At 39.7% G+C, this 15,369-nt stretch overlaps 1 protein-coding gene across 1 annotated transcript; it reads left to right on the forward strand.

The window, feature by feature from the left end:
• Positions 1-1,545: 1,545 nt before the first annotated feature.
• On the forward strand, positions 1,546-15,096 carry si:dkey-202e17.1 (uncharacterized protein LOC555344 homolog). The gene is made up of 3 exons (XM_038725686.1): positions 1,546-2,502; positions 11,362-12,026; positions 12,733-15,096. Exons 1-3 carry the CDS (start codon positions 2,349-2,351, stop codon positions 12,895-12,897), a joined length of 984 nt encoding a protein of 327 aa, XP_038581614.1. The 5' UTR covers positions 1,546-2,348; the 3' UTR covers positions 12,898-15,096.
• The last annotated feature ends 273 nt before the right edge of the window (positions 15,097-15,369 follow it).

Genomic DNA, 15,369 nt, shown 5'->3' on the forward strand with positions numbered 1-15,369 from the left:
AGGTGAGATCAGTGAGATGTTTGACTAAAGATGTTTCAAAATATTCACACACGCTGTGAAGGTTTTATGCCAAGTTGAGGTCAGATGGTCATGCTTGTGACCTGTAATGTTAGTGTTAAAATGTTTCAATATTATGTTCACACTGTACTGTTAAAATGATAGTTCACTTCAAAATGAAAATTCTGTCATCATTTACTCACCCTCAAGTTGTTTTAAACCTGTATGAATTTCTTTCTTCTGCTGAACACAAGGAAGATATTTTGAAGAATGTCAGTAACCAAAGACAGAACTTTCATTTTGAAGTGAACTATCCTTTTAAGGTGTTTTACTAACCTACTATTTACAAGCTGAGGTCATGTTTTGTTTAATACAGAAATTCTTGATTGTTTATACTGTCCAGCTCATTCCCACTATTTGGATATGGCATGTGAATTGTTAGAAAAATAGCAAGTGCCTGTTAACTTGATATTAAAATGTTTTAATATTATGTATGTACACACAGTAAAATATACTGTGAAGGTGTTCTTCTAACCTGCACTTTATAAGTTGAGGTCATGCTTTTTTTTAATGCATGAATAGATGTTATTGATTGTTAACACTATCCAGCTCATTTTGAATTTGGTTTGTAAATTGTTACTTAATTTTAAAATTTTGTAACATTATGTACACAGAACTGTACTGTGAAGGTGTTCCACTAACCTGCACTTTATTTGCTGAGGGCGTGTTTTCTTGAATGCCTGAATACCAATGTTTATACTGTCCAGCTAATTGCTACTGTTTTGGATAAGGCAATGATTTAATAAATGTTGGAAATTGACATAGTAGCAACTATTTATTTGAAGCTATTTACACTTTCAAAACAAGGAAAGGGTAAATTGATCAAAATTAATAAATCAGAACATTATCTACTTATTTTTTTCATTTAAGTTACCTATTTTAATTAAGTTTAATGTGTATAAAATGATGATATTTTCTACATTGATAGTACTCAATTTATTGGCTTTTTCTGAAAATGCTACTTAATATTTTTGCATACATTGAAATTCACATTATTAAGTTGTCTTTACTCAAAATATCAGTTAGTTCACTAAACTTGAAAAAAATAGTTGGAAAATGTTGTCTTAATTTTATTGAGTTAGATCCAAGTAACAGTTTTAACAGTGTAGTAATAATAGTTTTGGAATGGGCCAAGAAATAAAGTGAATTATGAGAAAATTCTACACATGAAATGATTTTCCACACTCATTTTTACAAATTGGCTTTTAATTATTTTTACAGCAACTTTTTAAACTTTTATTTATCTTATTTAATTTTTTTTAATTGTAGACCTATTAAATGTGTCTAGGCCAGCACAGTATATTTCTAATGCATTTTATGTGCTCATGTGAATATATATTTTGTCATTATTTTTATCTGTTCACTTATAGCAAAATAGAGACTTATTATTAGTAGGCCTACCTGTACAATTGTTGCTCCTTTGGTTGTTCTCCTGCTGTCTCCCTCAAGGACTGCCTGGGGTCTCAGACACCACTTTGAGAACCACTGCTCTAGAGACCACACTCTTTAGCAGAGTAACCTGTTCGAAATTGTGTCACGAGCCTGTTGCACCTGTAAAGTTGCCTACTCACAATAGCCTACCCCATCACCCTCCTCGTTTTGTTCGGTTTGCAGTTTCATGACGTCAAGGTGTGTTTAAATAATGCTGCGTTCCATACAAATAGGAACTCCGACTCCCAACTAGCAAAACCGCAATGGAGGGCCACTCAAAGTCGGAGTTCCTATGAATTCGGAGCATCTACCCCGACTTCGGGAAGAAGCAGCTGTCTGAGATCACAGCACCGATACTGTCAGAGTTATTACACTCGTTTTCATTTAAACAACTAAGGAACTACTAAGAGTTCAACTGAGTGGAGTCCTACACTTGGCAAAGAAACATCAGTTTCAGCCATGTTTTTTGTTCACCTTTGGCGCCGTGCACCTGGAATGCTCTGAGATCCGACCTCCCACTGTGACTGGAACGCAACATCCGCCAGACCTGTTTCTGAAGTGGTCTATCAGTTCAGAGCTTTCTGTAGTCCCCTGAAGGAAAAATAGAAACTACCGGCGGCTTGGACCTCATCCAGACAGCTCGGATCATTTCTGATAGCATTCGCTCACATAGCTGATTTATTAAGCATAGTCAGTGTTGTCCTGGCAGCTGTTCAAATGACCCTTCAAATGTTGAATTTTAGAGCGCATGGCAGCAGAGTAGGCTACCTCATGCCAGGCGTTACCGTACAGTTAGTGATTTAATTAGGCTGTTAGTTTTAATTCCACATTTCATCTGACAGGTAGGCTAAACCAGGAGGATGAGGCACACGTCTAAATTAATCTTCATCACTGGACTGATGGTCGGATTTCTCTCGCTCAACGTTCTGTTGAACTTTTCATCAGATCACCTGAAATATTTTGTGAGGGATGTCAAGCATGAAGTCAAACATGGTTTACAGCATGTAGACACAGGTATGTATGGATTTTAATAAACAGCTATTTTATTATTACTGTATTATTACAGCCTATTATTTTTCCATGTGTATGTGCATTAGAGGTAGGCTGCCACGGATTTTTATTTCTGATAATGGAAGGCTACATCTTGGGAGTAGCAAGCCTACACATAGTTTTCACTGAGCCTCCCTGAGTGACTGGGGGTAGGATGCTGACCTTCCCATAAATATCCATATTTTATGTATGAAAATAAAAAGCAAAGTTCGTTTGGCTTGGTGTGAACTCAAACTCTGGTGCAAATCAAACAACCGCACTTTGGTTCGCCTGGAGACGATGCTCTTAGCCCGCTGTCAACTGAACTCTGGAGCGGTTCACTTCTGGTGTGAACACCATTCCAACTAATCACGTTAACATTATGTGTCATTTAAAATAGTACTAATACATTATTACGGTAACATGCATTGTTGTTACTTCATTTTTTATATTTAGCAGTTTGTTTTATTACCAAGCAAGTTTTCACTGTTTGCCAATTTGCCAGCCTTGGTGTTTGGTACAATAAACACATTAGGAGGAAATAAAAAGAAAGGGAGCAGAAGGCAATACTGTTGCAGCAGCCTAAAATTAAAATCAAAAAATGAATAAGAAGGTATTATCACAATAAGGCTAATAATTAGCGAATTATTATAACTTGTTATATTTCTTCTTCTTGAAAAGTCAGCACCTTATTTTTAAAAAAAGTTTAATGTAGCCGATGTAGCATGTAGGGATAGGCATTAACTCACTCATTTCATAGAGATACATAGGCTATGGAACTTTTCTTTGCATGTATGTAAAAACTTCACTGGTTCACTTTGAATGAGAAATGAACAAGACGTTTTATGATCTGTGATGAGACCATCTGATTCAGATCGTCTTCCTGTAACATAAATTAGCAAAATAAAAGAAAATAATAAAAGTAATTGGCACCTTTTCACGTTCCTTTTTTAAAACTGTAGCCTACTTTTACTCTTTACTCCAGTATTTTCTGTGGGCCAGCAATATACTTTTAATTTCGCTATATTTTCCATTCATACCTTCATAACTTCACCAGAATGTAATCTGCTATAGGCTTCGTTAACCAATGAGCTGTCAGCCAGGCAGCGTGCGCACAGTTACGCAGAAGAGGTCTCCTTTGTGGTACAGAGACGGGCGCTTATCACAGATATGAATGAGCTGGGCAGATGCAAACATTTACAAAATCAGGCAAATACCTTTTCAGTTAAAGGCTTTATTGTTCTACTGAAACGACTGAAATCCAGTGAGCCACACCGTGGCACTGGTGGCCTGTTGGAAAGCAGCCTGCGTCGCTCTTTAACAAGCCGGCCGGCGCCTACTTTCACTTTCCATTAACGGCGCATTAGAAGCGTCTTCAGTCTCTGCAGAGCAAACGTAAACTTCACACTGTAACATCCAAATCTAATGATCACTAGAATGATTCTGATTCTGAAAAGAGCATCGCTTTATTTTGATGAATATTCGCCTTTTTTTTCTCAATAGCCGTTTAATAGCGAAGTGAGTCGATAAATTCAATTCAGTTCTATTTATATAGCGCCAAATCACAACAACAGTTATCTCTGAGCGCTTTTCATGAAAGAGCAGGTCTAGACCGTACTCTGTGATGCTATTTACAGAAGCCCAACAGTTCCCACCAGGAGCAGCACTAGGAGACAGAGGCAAGGAAAAACTTCGTTTTCACAGAATGTCGCCGGTGAAATGAATCTTGGCTTCACTCAGCAGCTACCAGCTGTTATTCATTCAGGAAACAGTTTTGAGATGCACAGAGAGAGAAAATATGGCGGATAAAACAGTCCTGTTGGGCTTTAGGCATGACGCACAGCTTCCTCCATATGTAGTTTTCCCTGCTTCAACAACGAGCTGCTCCCGCGTTACTACTACAATAATCCTTTGCGTTTTTAGAAGATTATTTAGATGCTTTAGGAATAATCAGATTGTTTTGGCTACCTGTGCTGCTGCAAAGCAAGCGGTTTGGTTGGCTACGTGTCCATAATAAAATTTACAGGCAACAATAGTTGGCTGGGCAGCAAGCTGATATTTTAAAGTGATCTTATCAACACATTCATGGAGATTTAAAAAGGAAAATAATTAAATAAAAAATAATAAAAAATAAAACAGAAATAGCTAAAGAGAATCAGCCAGCAAAGCAAATTGCATTCCCTAGAAATAACCTGTTGCAGCTGTTTAAAACCTGATGAACAGCAGATGAAATATATGATTAGCCTTTACTTTTACTGAAGTAGGTTTGTCATTTTCTTTTACTTTTTATGGGAGTAATAGTACTTTTTCTTGAGTAAAGATTTTGAGTACTCTACCTGCCACTGGCCAGCAGCACCAGTACTAGTGCTGTCATGGTGAACATGAGACAGACAGCAGAGATGAAGGCAACAGCAGAACAGAGTCAAAGCAGCAGTTTATGGTAATAATGATGATGATATGACTTATTTATTTATCTACTCAAGGGCTCAGCTGAAGTGATTACTTTACTTGAGGAGTGTTAGAGGGATGATTCTAGTTTTGAAAATGTATTTTAAATGCTCATTTAGTTATGTACTCTACTTGCATAAAATTCTCAAGAATGCAGGAATAAAGGTTTCTAAAGACCCAGAGGCCCCGACACATGCTTTGTCTGGAGAGCGGGCTGACCAGGGACAAACTCCTGGGCCACTTTTTGGCCTCCGTCTGTGAAAAAACTTGTGCCAGGAGGTGTGCATGTGTCTCTGCTATGTGCCCATAAACAACTGAAAAGTATTCAAAATGTTCACACAGAGAACATGAGCATCCTGCAGTATTTTAAGAGGAAGAGGTCAGAGGTCACAGGAGCAGGAGCAGAAATAACTGAGGAGGACGAGTTGTATGGATTGCTAGTAGACGTAGTAAATTCTAAAACTCACATAGTAAAAAGACTTTGTTATTCGAACGGCATGTCATCAGAGTTTGCATCAAAAACAGCTCTGTGTTCACAAACATTTGTTGCAGGAAGAGTCAGGTCCAAGTGAGACACAGGAAATATCAGACAGCTACATCAAGTGTAATATTAGGATAACTGAATACATTTGTACTGTGGCTACATTAACTAGCATCTGTTCCATGGTTTTTATGGTATGTAGTCGGTTTTGTTCTAGTTATATTATACTCCCTCTCTCTGACCCTCTCCCTCTTCGAGTTTTCATAATCTTCCCTCTCCAGTCTATTCTTCTCTTTCAGCCACACTAATAAGTACATTCTGTACATATTCTCAACATATGTTTTTAGTCAACAACTGACTGTCAAATCCATAGACTATCAGATACTATTTCAACAATATAAAACAAAAGTCAGCTTTCACATAAAACTGAAGGGATAATAAATAATAACTACTCTAATTCGAAATGTAAGTAAACTAAAGTAAGTAAACTAAAGGTTGCATTTAAAAATGTTTTTGGAAATGTACATCTTAAAATAATTTAATTTTATTTGTTGCTCAATTTGAGAAAAATGAAATAAAAAGAGTAGCTTTGAGTGATTGAAGTTCAATCTCAACCGATTCTATAATTAACACTCAACACATCTTAACAAATGAACAGCTTTAATGCCTCCTCTTCTCTTTCATTCCCTCTAGCTACCACTTCCCTACTTCCTCTTGTTCAGTGAGAAACATGAGCTCTGGCTAGGATTGTTGATGTATGAGATTTTCTGGTTTTGAACTGCCAATGGGAAAAATGTACTGTAGGCCTACATGTAATTCTTGGTTAAAAGCCTCTTTGTTTACTCTCTTCCTCTGTATCTAACTCGCGGACTCGACTGCAATGGTCAGGGCTGTAAACGGCTTTGGCAATGCTTATCATAATGCACAGATTTGATTGGCTGAGCAGCATCACATGAGACGATTGGAAGACTTTTTTTTAATTGAGAAGATTCATTTCCAGTTTAAAGGAGTAGAAAACATGACATTAATACCTCTCAGTTTGCATACAAGGCACACAAGATAGAAAGAATAACTTATATTGTATTAAAAAAATAAGTAAATAAATATATAACAAGGAAAGAGAAAAATAAATAAATAAATAGAATAAAATAAAAGGTTGCTAGGCGTCCTCAAGCATCTTCAACTCCTTATAGGCATGGAGGAGAGATCTTGCATGTTTCTCTTTCATTCGTTTTAAAGCACAAAGATGATTGGCGATAAGGTCCCGCTTGCAGACAGAACGAAGGGGCTTTGTTTTCCTCCATTTGGAGGAAAAACTTTGCCATAAATATCGTATTCAAATATCGTTCAAAATTAAGTCAGTTGTATTGTCCTTCATAGTACCACCAAACACAATATTTTCTCTAGTGAGAGGAGTAAGTAGTTGGGTTTTGGTTGAGAGAAAGTCCTGTAAATCCTCCCAAATAGCTTTGTAGTACATACATACGGTGGAAAAACAGGTGATCAGTTGTTTCAATTTCAGTTTCACAAAAGTTACAGTTATTATAATCCACGCCGAATCTTGTTCTTAGCACCTTGTTGGATGGATATGTATTGCTCATAATCTTAAAATGGCTTTTGTCTTGGGGCTTACAGGGTACTTGATATAGTTGGTTCTAAATTTCTTAATATCTGATTCAGAGAACAGCCGGAGTATGGAGTTTCTGTTTGATCGAATTGGGAAGAGTATATTATTAAGGTGAATAAGAATTAATTTGTTTGAAAACCCCTCATCCAGGAAGTTCCAACCATTGAGTTGGAGTGTGGGTAGATTTAATATAGCCATTTGTATTTCCATGTTTTGGATTATCCCTTTAATTGACGGAGGAATCCCGTTTTATTATATTGTCAAATTGGGCAGGTGTGCAAACTATGTTGTATTTCGAGCAGAAGCACTCATAAGTTAGCCAGCATCCCTGATCATCTCTTAAATGGGTTACTGACCAGATATTTGTATCCATCCAATGCTGTAAGTAGAGAGATTTGCGGTTACACAGCACATATCTGTTGTTCCAGATGGGAATTTGTTGTGGGGTGAAATTGTGCGTGTATGTGAGTTTATAGCACAAAAGTACCTGTTTGTGAAATGAAGATAGTTTGACTGGCAATTTTTCAATCTTTCAATCACTCTGCCCATCATTTTTTTGAACAAACCTCTGGGTAGTGTTGTAGAACTCAAGCCAACCTGTTGTAGGATTGCGTGATGTGGGGACAGAGAGGATCCAAATGCAAAGTTCGGAGGGAAGGAGGTTTATTGAGGGAGAAAGGGGTAAAGGGACTGGAGTGGAGGAAGAGGTGGATGACAGGGAAACACAGGCACGGGGAACCAAGGAGACAGGGGGCCAGGGAGCTGGGGAACACAGGGGCCGAGGAAGCGAGGAGAGGCGGGGGAACAGGGAGGACACCGTGAGGGAAGTCCGAGGAGGAGTGGGCCAGTGGATGAGCCCAGCCAACTGAACGGAGGACGAGGGTGAGTGTACCTGGGAGGGAAACAGACAGAGAGACAGGGTTAGAGAAGACAGCGACAAGGCACAGGGAAAATGTGAAAAAACAAGAAACATGAAAGCCTGAACGTGGGGGTGCCACCGGGTATGGAGCAACGACGATCAAGCGAGGATGGTGTGGAGAACCGGGGTTGAAATACAGGCAGTCATGAGGTTGATTACTGGCAGGTGTGGCAGGCTGACGAGGTGGCTGATGAGATGCAGGTGCAGGTAGTTGGCTGGGCTCAGGAGCAGAGGGAGAGAGAGAGAGAGAGAGAGAGAGAGAGCACACAGGGGAGAAAACACAGGGAGGCAGGCAGGGAACAGAAAACCAAGGAAAAAAGCAGAAAAACTGATAAAAAGGAGAAAGAACCAGGACACTCACCGTCAGCCGGGCTGCCACCACAACACAACCGGTCTTAAGACCACTTTTTGATGGTCTTGGTCTTGTCTCGAACTCGACAGCATTTGTACTCGGTCTTGTCTCGGCCTCAGGATTTTATTTCAAGACCAGTCAAGACCATAACTTTGGGAATATCCATAAATTTCTTTTGCATTGTCTGATTTGTTAACATCCTAACTTTGATTGGATGTAAAACGTATTACTTCAAATGCAACCAATAACCCTTATTAAAATGTGTTGTTACCGTTAACGACTGTGTTTGTATGTGGGTGCTTTAATAGGAATTGTGGATCATTACATATCTATTTCAGTACCAGCGATATAATATCATTATTTTCTTTTGCTGCTATCAAAGTAATCTGGCCATGTGTTGGCAGGGCCGTTGTCTGGTTCTTGGTCTGTTGATGTTGTTGATTTTGCTGGCGGGCCAGCTTTGGCCCACGGGCCGCCTATTGCTGACCATTGCTCTATAGCATTCAAGTCAGGTCAGGAAGGAGGCCAGGTCATTATTTGGGCATCTTTGAGGCCCTTGCTTGCGGAGTACTTGGATGCATGTGATGGATCATTGTCCTGCATGCAGATCATGGCCTGCTTGAAAACTGAGGGCTTCTTGCTGTGTGACTGCTTGAAGAAAGTATCTTCCAGAAACTGGTCGTATGTTTTGAGTTGTAGTTTCAGTCCATCTTCAACCCGTAAAGGTCCAAATATAGCAGCCCATAACAGTACCCCTCCTCCACCTTGCTGCCTGAGTCAAAGTGGTGTCGTGTCCATCGGTGATCCAGCCACAGGCACGTCCATCTGGTCCATCATGAGTCACTCTCATTTCATCTTTCCATAAAACATTTGGAATATCTGTTTTCAGGTATTTCTTTGCCCAATCCTGATTCTTCAACTTGCAAATCTTATTCAGTGGTGGTTGTGTTTCTTTGTGATAACGATCTCTGAGGTCTTGGCACCTTGTACTTCTGGACACTCCTGGTAGGTTGCTGTCCTGGAATATGGTGGCACTGGATCATAACGGGTGCCTTGTAGCTCCACGTTTAATTCTACTCAAGTTTTTTGCAGTTAATTTGCACGTTTTCGTCTCTAAGCGCTTTTTGCGCCCCAGTTGACTATTAGCAACAAAACGTTTGAGGGGCATTATGGAGTTTCCAGCGGCCACTATCGATGCAGTTCTAAGATTGCAACCAGGTGTGTGCTTGTACTCGTGCTCGCTTGAACTCATGAGCTAGCATAATCCGAAACACAACCACTTTCATACAGAAATACCACAATGATCCGTGTACTTTGCGGCCAACAGATTTTAGTTTTGAAACGAAAAAAACCAAAAACCAAAAACTAAAAACGGCTCGTTTCCTAATTACCATCACTATGTATGAAAAAACATTCGTTTTTCGGTTTGATATTAAAAGGAAAATGAAAAGAAATCTCGTTATCCGATTTTCTTTGATCAGAATCAGATATTCAAATACGAGTGTATACATCTTATTCCTCAATTTTGCATTGGGTTTTTTTGGTGACCTGGAAGCTATGGTATGCAGTAAGCTGCTTGGGGTGCTGGAGCCTATATGCGTGCTTGACGCAGAGCCAATCCACGCATACACCAATCTACACCAATGTAGCTAGCTCCTATAATCCTGACAAAACAGTGCAAACAGCTGCTGGTGTGAAATTATTAAATTAGTAGGCTGCAATAAAAACCAGAGCATTCAGCACTGACCTGCTGTGACTGAGAGGTAGATAAGCTGTGTACCTGAGTATTGGTGAAACCACAATAAACATAAACTGAACGTTACGAAGAAAACAGCGGCAGGTCCGAGCTACTGTAGCGTTAGCTGGCTGCATCCCTATAGGCTACTTTTAGTAAACAGATTGTTCCACATTTGCTTTTCGCTGTACATCCTTTCTTGCAGGCTAAATCAACAGTGGTACACAGGATGGTAACATGGGTCGCGTTAGTTTGTGAAGTAATGTGGAAAGCTAACGTTATATAACTTTGCACCGGATAACATTAGCACAGACTTTCTCTGTTTCTCCAGCTTTACTAAACTTTATTGGTGTATTGTATCCTTACGTTATGGTGTTAGTGGACTGCATGTCATTAGCGGCCGTGTTGTCGCTGTAGTGTGAGAGGCTCGGGAGCGCACACAGGGCTGAATCTGACCCGGAGACCTCACATTAAAAGCAGAATAGTGTCTGGTGCAAGCAACGGAGAAAACAGGCATGTGCTTCATTTCTGAGTGAGTTTTGAGCCCATTGACAATAAGGCAATGACAATTTGATTTATTAAAATCAAAAACTTACATATAGCCCCTTTAAGATGCATTATAATCATGCACAACTTGAAATCCCAGATGAGCCCCCAAATTTGTTGTGTCCCTGCCTTCTAGTTGATGTGGGACAAACAAATAAAAATTAATACTGGGTGGAAAATCAAGGCACAGGTGAGATGGTTCAAGGATAAATCGAACATTTATTACAAAACAGAAGGTAAGAACAAAGAACAGAAAACCATCCCGCTAAATACTGGAGACGGGTAAAGGCTGGTTTGCCACACAACAAAAAGATCAGGTTATGTTTACCACTAGCAGCCACAAGCTAAGGTGTAACCCTGATAAACACAGAATAACCCACTGAGCCTGCTAACCCGCCCGAGCCAACACACACACACTGCTCAATACGAACAGCATACTGGCGTCTCCATCGTCTTCCACACAGAACGCACACAGGCAGCAGCAGACACAGGGAACATGACCCACTCCAGACGGGACCACTCACAGGCACAGACTCTGTAGGGGTTCTGAATGTTTATCAGTGTTTACTGTATAGATAAACCAGTATACCTGCTTATCTCTACATACATGTTCAGGCATACTTTTGACTCAACAGGCCAAGTGACATTTGTTGCTTCTGGGACTCTGCACTGAACTTTGTTTTAAAGCTAATGTCCATGTAACACACTGATACTTGGTTTGTAAATTCCTTTAAAGGTGAGAACAAGAGCTCAGCAGCTAATTCCTCTCACTCGATACGGATCTTGTGCTGGATCATGACGGGGCCCAAGTACTTGGAATCCCGAACCAAGCACATCAGGGAAACATGGGCCAAGCGCTGCAACAAAGTGCTGTACATGAGCTCCATCAAGACGGACTTCCCCACTGTGGAGCTAAATGTGAGCGAGGGAAGGGAGAACCTGTACTGGAAGACCATCCGAGCCTTTCAATACATCCACCAGCACCACCTAGACGAAGCAGACTGGTTCCTGAAAGCGGATGATGACACGTTTGTGGTCATAGAGAATCTACGCTACATCTTGTCCAAATATGATACAGAGAAGCCGTTGTACCTGGGCAGAAGGTTTACCCCTTTCATTAGTCAAGGATACATGAGTGGAGGAGCAGGTTATGTCCTCAGTAAGGAAGCACTGAGAAGATATATCAGAGGGTTCAGTAGTGGGGAATGTACCCACTTCTCTACAATAGAGGACATGGCTCTGGGGAAATGTATGGAGACAATGAAGGTGCAGCCAGCAGACTCCAGAGACACAATTGGGAGACAAACGTTTCACCCATATCCTCCAGACCATTACCTGGTCAGACAGCCCCCAAGACAAAGGCCATGGTATCTGATTTATGACCACTACACTCCAATAGAGGTATGCAACACAGTACACTAATTCCTGTTGAGAATCTGGATTAGTCTGGTCTCAGGAAATCTCATGAAATGAGCAGTGTCTCAAGATTCCAGTAAGAAGCCCATTATCCCTGCATGAGACATTACTCATAATGTGTAGAGAAAACAACAATTCCACACACTTATCACCTCTGCATTAGTTATTAAAAATAAATAAATAAATCAAGACAGAGGTGACAAGTGTGTGCAGGAACTGACTTGGATGGAAGAGAAGGAATAATTATATTCTTAAGGTAGATGCCTGTAACTTTTCCTGTAAGGCAAACAACAAGGAAATTCAAAGTGTTAAATGTTTGATGACTGCAGTTTGTGTTACAATTTTTCAAAGATAATAGGCCATGAAATTAGAAACATTCAAAAAGTTATGAAATGAGACAAAATGAAATATGGACAACTGGAAGTTGCTTGTAAACCCAGCCTGTATTTTTACTTGTTCACAAATAAAAGCAGCTTTGGAACCCTTAAAGGAGTGAAGAGAGTAAAAAAGCTGTCAGGTATTAAATTGCAAGTCTGGAAATACAGAGTGGGCGGAGTTGTATGGAAGCTGATAGTATACATCCAACATTCAAACCTGTTGAGTCTTCTCTGGCTTCCTGCTGTTTGAGCACACAGGCTGAATTGTAATTGCGCTAACTTCTAGTGTATTTCTTTCTCTCTTTCTCCTCCAGGGTCCAGGTTGCTGCTCAGATTTTGTTGTGTCCTTTCACTACATTTATTCTGTCCAGCTGTATGTTTTGGAGTACCTGACATACCATCTGCGGCCGTATGGATACAAATACAGATTTAACCCTGATGAAAAAACTGAACTTAACACCACAACTAAGTCCACATGAAATGTTGGTGTCTGCACGACAACTTCTGCACTAATTGGAGGAGGGAGTAGAAGGAATCAGCTTTACTTAACATAATATATTGAATTCTCTCTAAAACATAATGTTATAACTTAAAGGGGACATATTATACTGCATTTTAGCCTTTAGAAGAGGCGTCCTTCTGGGACGACAGCCATGCAGACCAATTTGATGCAGTGTGCAGCGTATGGTCTGAGCACTGACAGGCTGACCCCCCCACCCCTTCAACCTCTGCAGCAATGCAGGCAGCACTCAGACGTCTGTTTCCCAAAGACAACCTCTGGATATGATGCTGAGCACGTGCACTCAACTTCTTTGGTTGACCATGGCGAAGCCTGTTCTGCTGTTCTGAGTGGAACCTGTCCTGTTGAACCGCTCTCTGGTCTTGGCCACCGTGTTGCAGCTCAGTTTTAGGGTCTTGGTAATCTTCTTATAGCCTAGGCCATCTTTATGTAGAGCAACTACTCTTTTTCAGTTCCTCAGAGAGTTCTTCTATAGTGTCATTTCTTCAGTGTTCTCACATGAAAAGTTATAATCAAATATTTACACAGATTTGAGAGGTGTACTCACTTTTGTGAGATACTGTATAGCAGGGGTATTCAACTTAAATTGCAAGAGGTCCAGTACGTCAACCCTACGCTCCTAGGAATACGGGCTCATGCTTTATGGTTTAGTCAATATTTTTATTGAACAATAATACCTCAACTCCTCTCCTCACCCTGCTGTGGGGAACTTTCCTTGAAGTGCCTTTCATAGCAGGAGTATTACGTCAATATGCTGGCTCGCTGTGCAGTATGAAATTTCTCATTATTACCTCATTTGATACTAAATTAGGTGTAGTTTATTAAGTTGTCTATAACACACAGAACAGATAGTCATGATGCAAATTAGCGACAATAGGCATAAATGGGTGCATGCAGAAGGTTTCTAGGTATGGAATATGTAAAAACTGGCATTGGGGGAATACATACACTTTACTGTGTTCATGATGTTTTGGGCTGAGAGTGGGTCTGTTTTACTAAGCTTTCACTTGTGTCACTTTGTGTAATAAGAATTGAAGGTTCAAATTCTAAAAACATGTACTGTACATCAAGGAGGATGCGTTTCTCTGGAAAAAACATCTGTGTACATTTTTTGATGAAATTGCTGAAAAAAAGCTTCATGTGTAGATTGACAGCGACATGTGATATGGAGGGGGTATCTTTAAAGATGGGATAATAGCAATTGTTTTTAGTACAAAGATTATGCTTGGGTATCTGCTTCTTCATGCACATTGTATTAGTATATGGTTTGGCTCTTGTCTCACTGACACTACCTGGCATTGCAGGAACCCACCAGGAATGTAGCCTTTGCCAGATTAAGTACATTATGCATAAAGAATTTACTGAATTTTGCATACTATTAGTGCATGTAGTTCAGTATGTTGAAAGCAGTATATAATTCAATTTAGGCTGAACCTATGTGTTGCAAAACCTCAACAACAACTTGCTCTGTATTTTTTTGTTGTTGTTAAAAACAAAAATACATGTTTAAGTATTCTTCCACAGACTGACACTTCTGCTAAATTGTCATCTTCTGACCCAGTTGTCACCACGTGAATGCAAATACGATTTAGTAGAAAGTTTTAGTCCATTCTTGTTTGATATATTGGGAAATACCTGCAACTCTCCAGGAATTTACTGCTCCCAGCCAAGAAGTAAGCTGTACATTTACCAGACAGATACAGTGGCCCGCCTACTAATCTAACTCTGGACAAGAAAGTAAATAGGTGCAATGTGTGTCCCAAAATGTTGATCTGTTGCTTTACGATTTGGAGAGTTCTTGTGGAACCATGAATTTACCCCCATAATGACAACATCTACAGTTCGCCTCTGTCAGGACCCTGCCTTTCTTTCACTCTGTACCACTCTAATGTTAAATAGTCTAGTCTAGTGTAATCTGTTTGTGCTTTAGATCAGCAGAACTACATGTGCCGGCTGTGTGTAGTTGATGGTAAATGTCATATCTCTGTGTTGATCTTTTGAAAAAGGTTATTGAAATCAATCTTTAGATGGCAATTTTAAGAAATTAAATTTTTTATTGAAAAAAGTTAATTTTATTGAATAACCTTGTTCTACTAGTTTTACTATCCTTCTGGTACGTTTATGGTGTTAAACAATAAACAATATATTTTACAGTAAAGTGTGTCTCTTTACATACAACACTCAACATAGAGTGGGTTAATAGATTCTGTTAAGCTGAACTAAAACAACTAGAGCTTAAGAAATGAACACTGAGGTGGGGAAATATCATAGACATGTTACGAATACACACTGTGTGTAGTTATCAAGATGTCCTTAAAGGCACTGCTGCTCTGTGGACAACTCTTAAAGAAACACCTACAAACAGTGACCCACAATAACAACACATTCAATTATACACGTATACATGTTGTATAAATACATCTGTAACAGG

The sequence above is a fragment of the Micropterus salmoides genome, unplaced genomic scaffold (assembly GCF_014851395.1).
Source record: "Micropterus salmoides isolate LMB-PRFRI ecotype aquatic unplaced genomic scaffold, ASM1485139v1 Ms_hic_scaffold_17, whole genome shotgun sequence".
Classification (NCBI taxonomy): domain Eukaryota; kingdom Metazoa; phylum Chordata; class Actinopteri; order Centrarchiformes; family Centrarchidae; genus Micropterus; species Micropterus salmoides.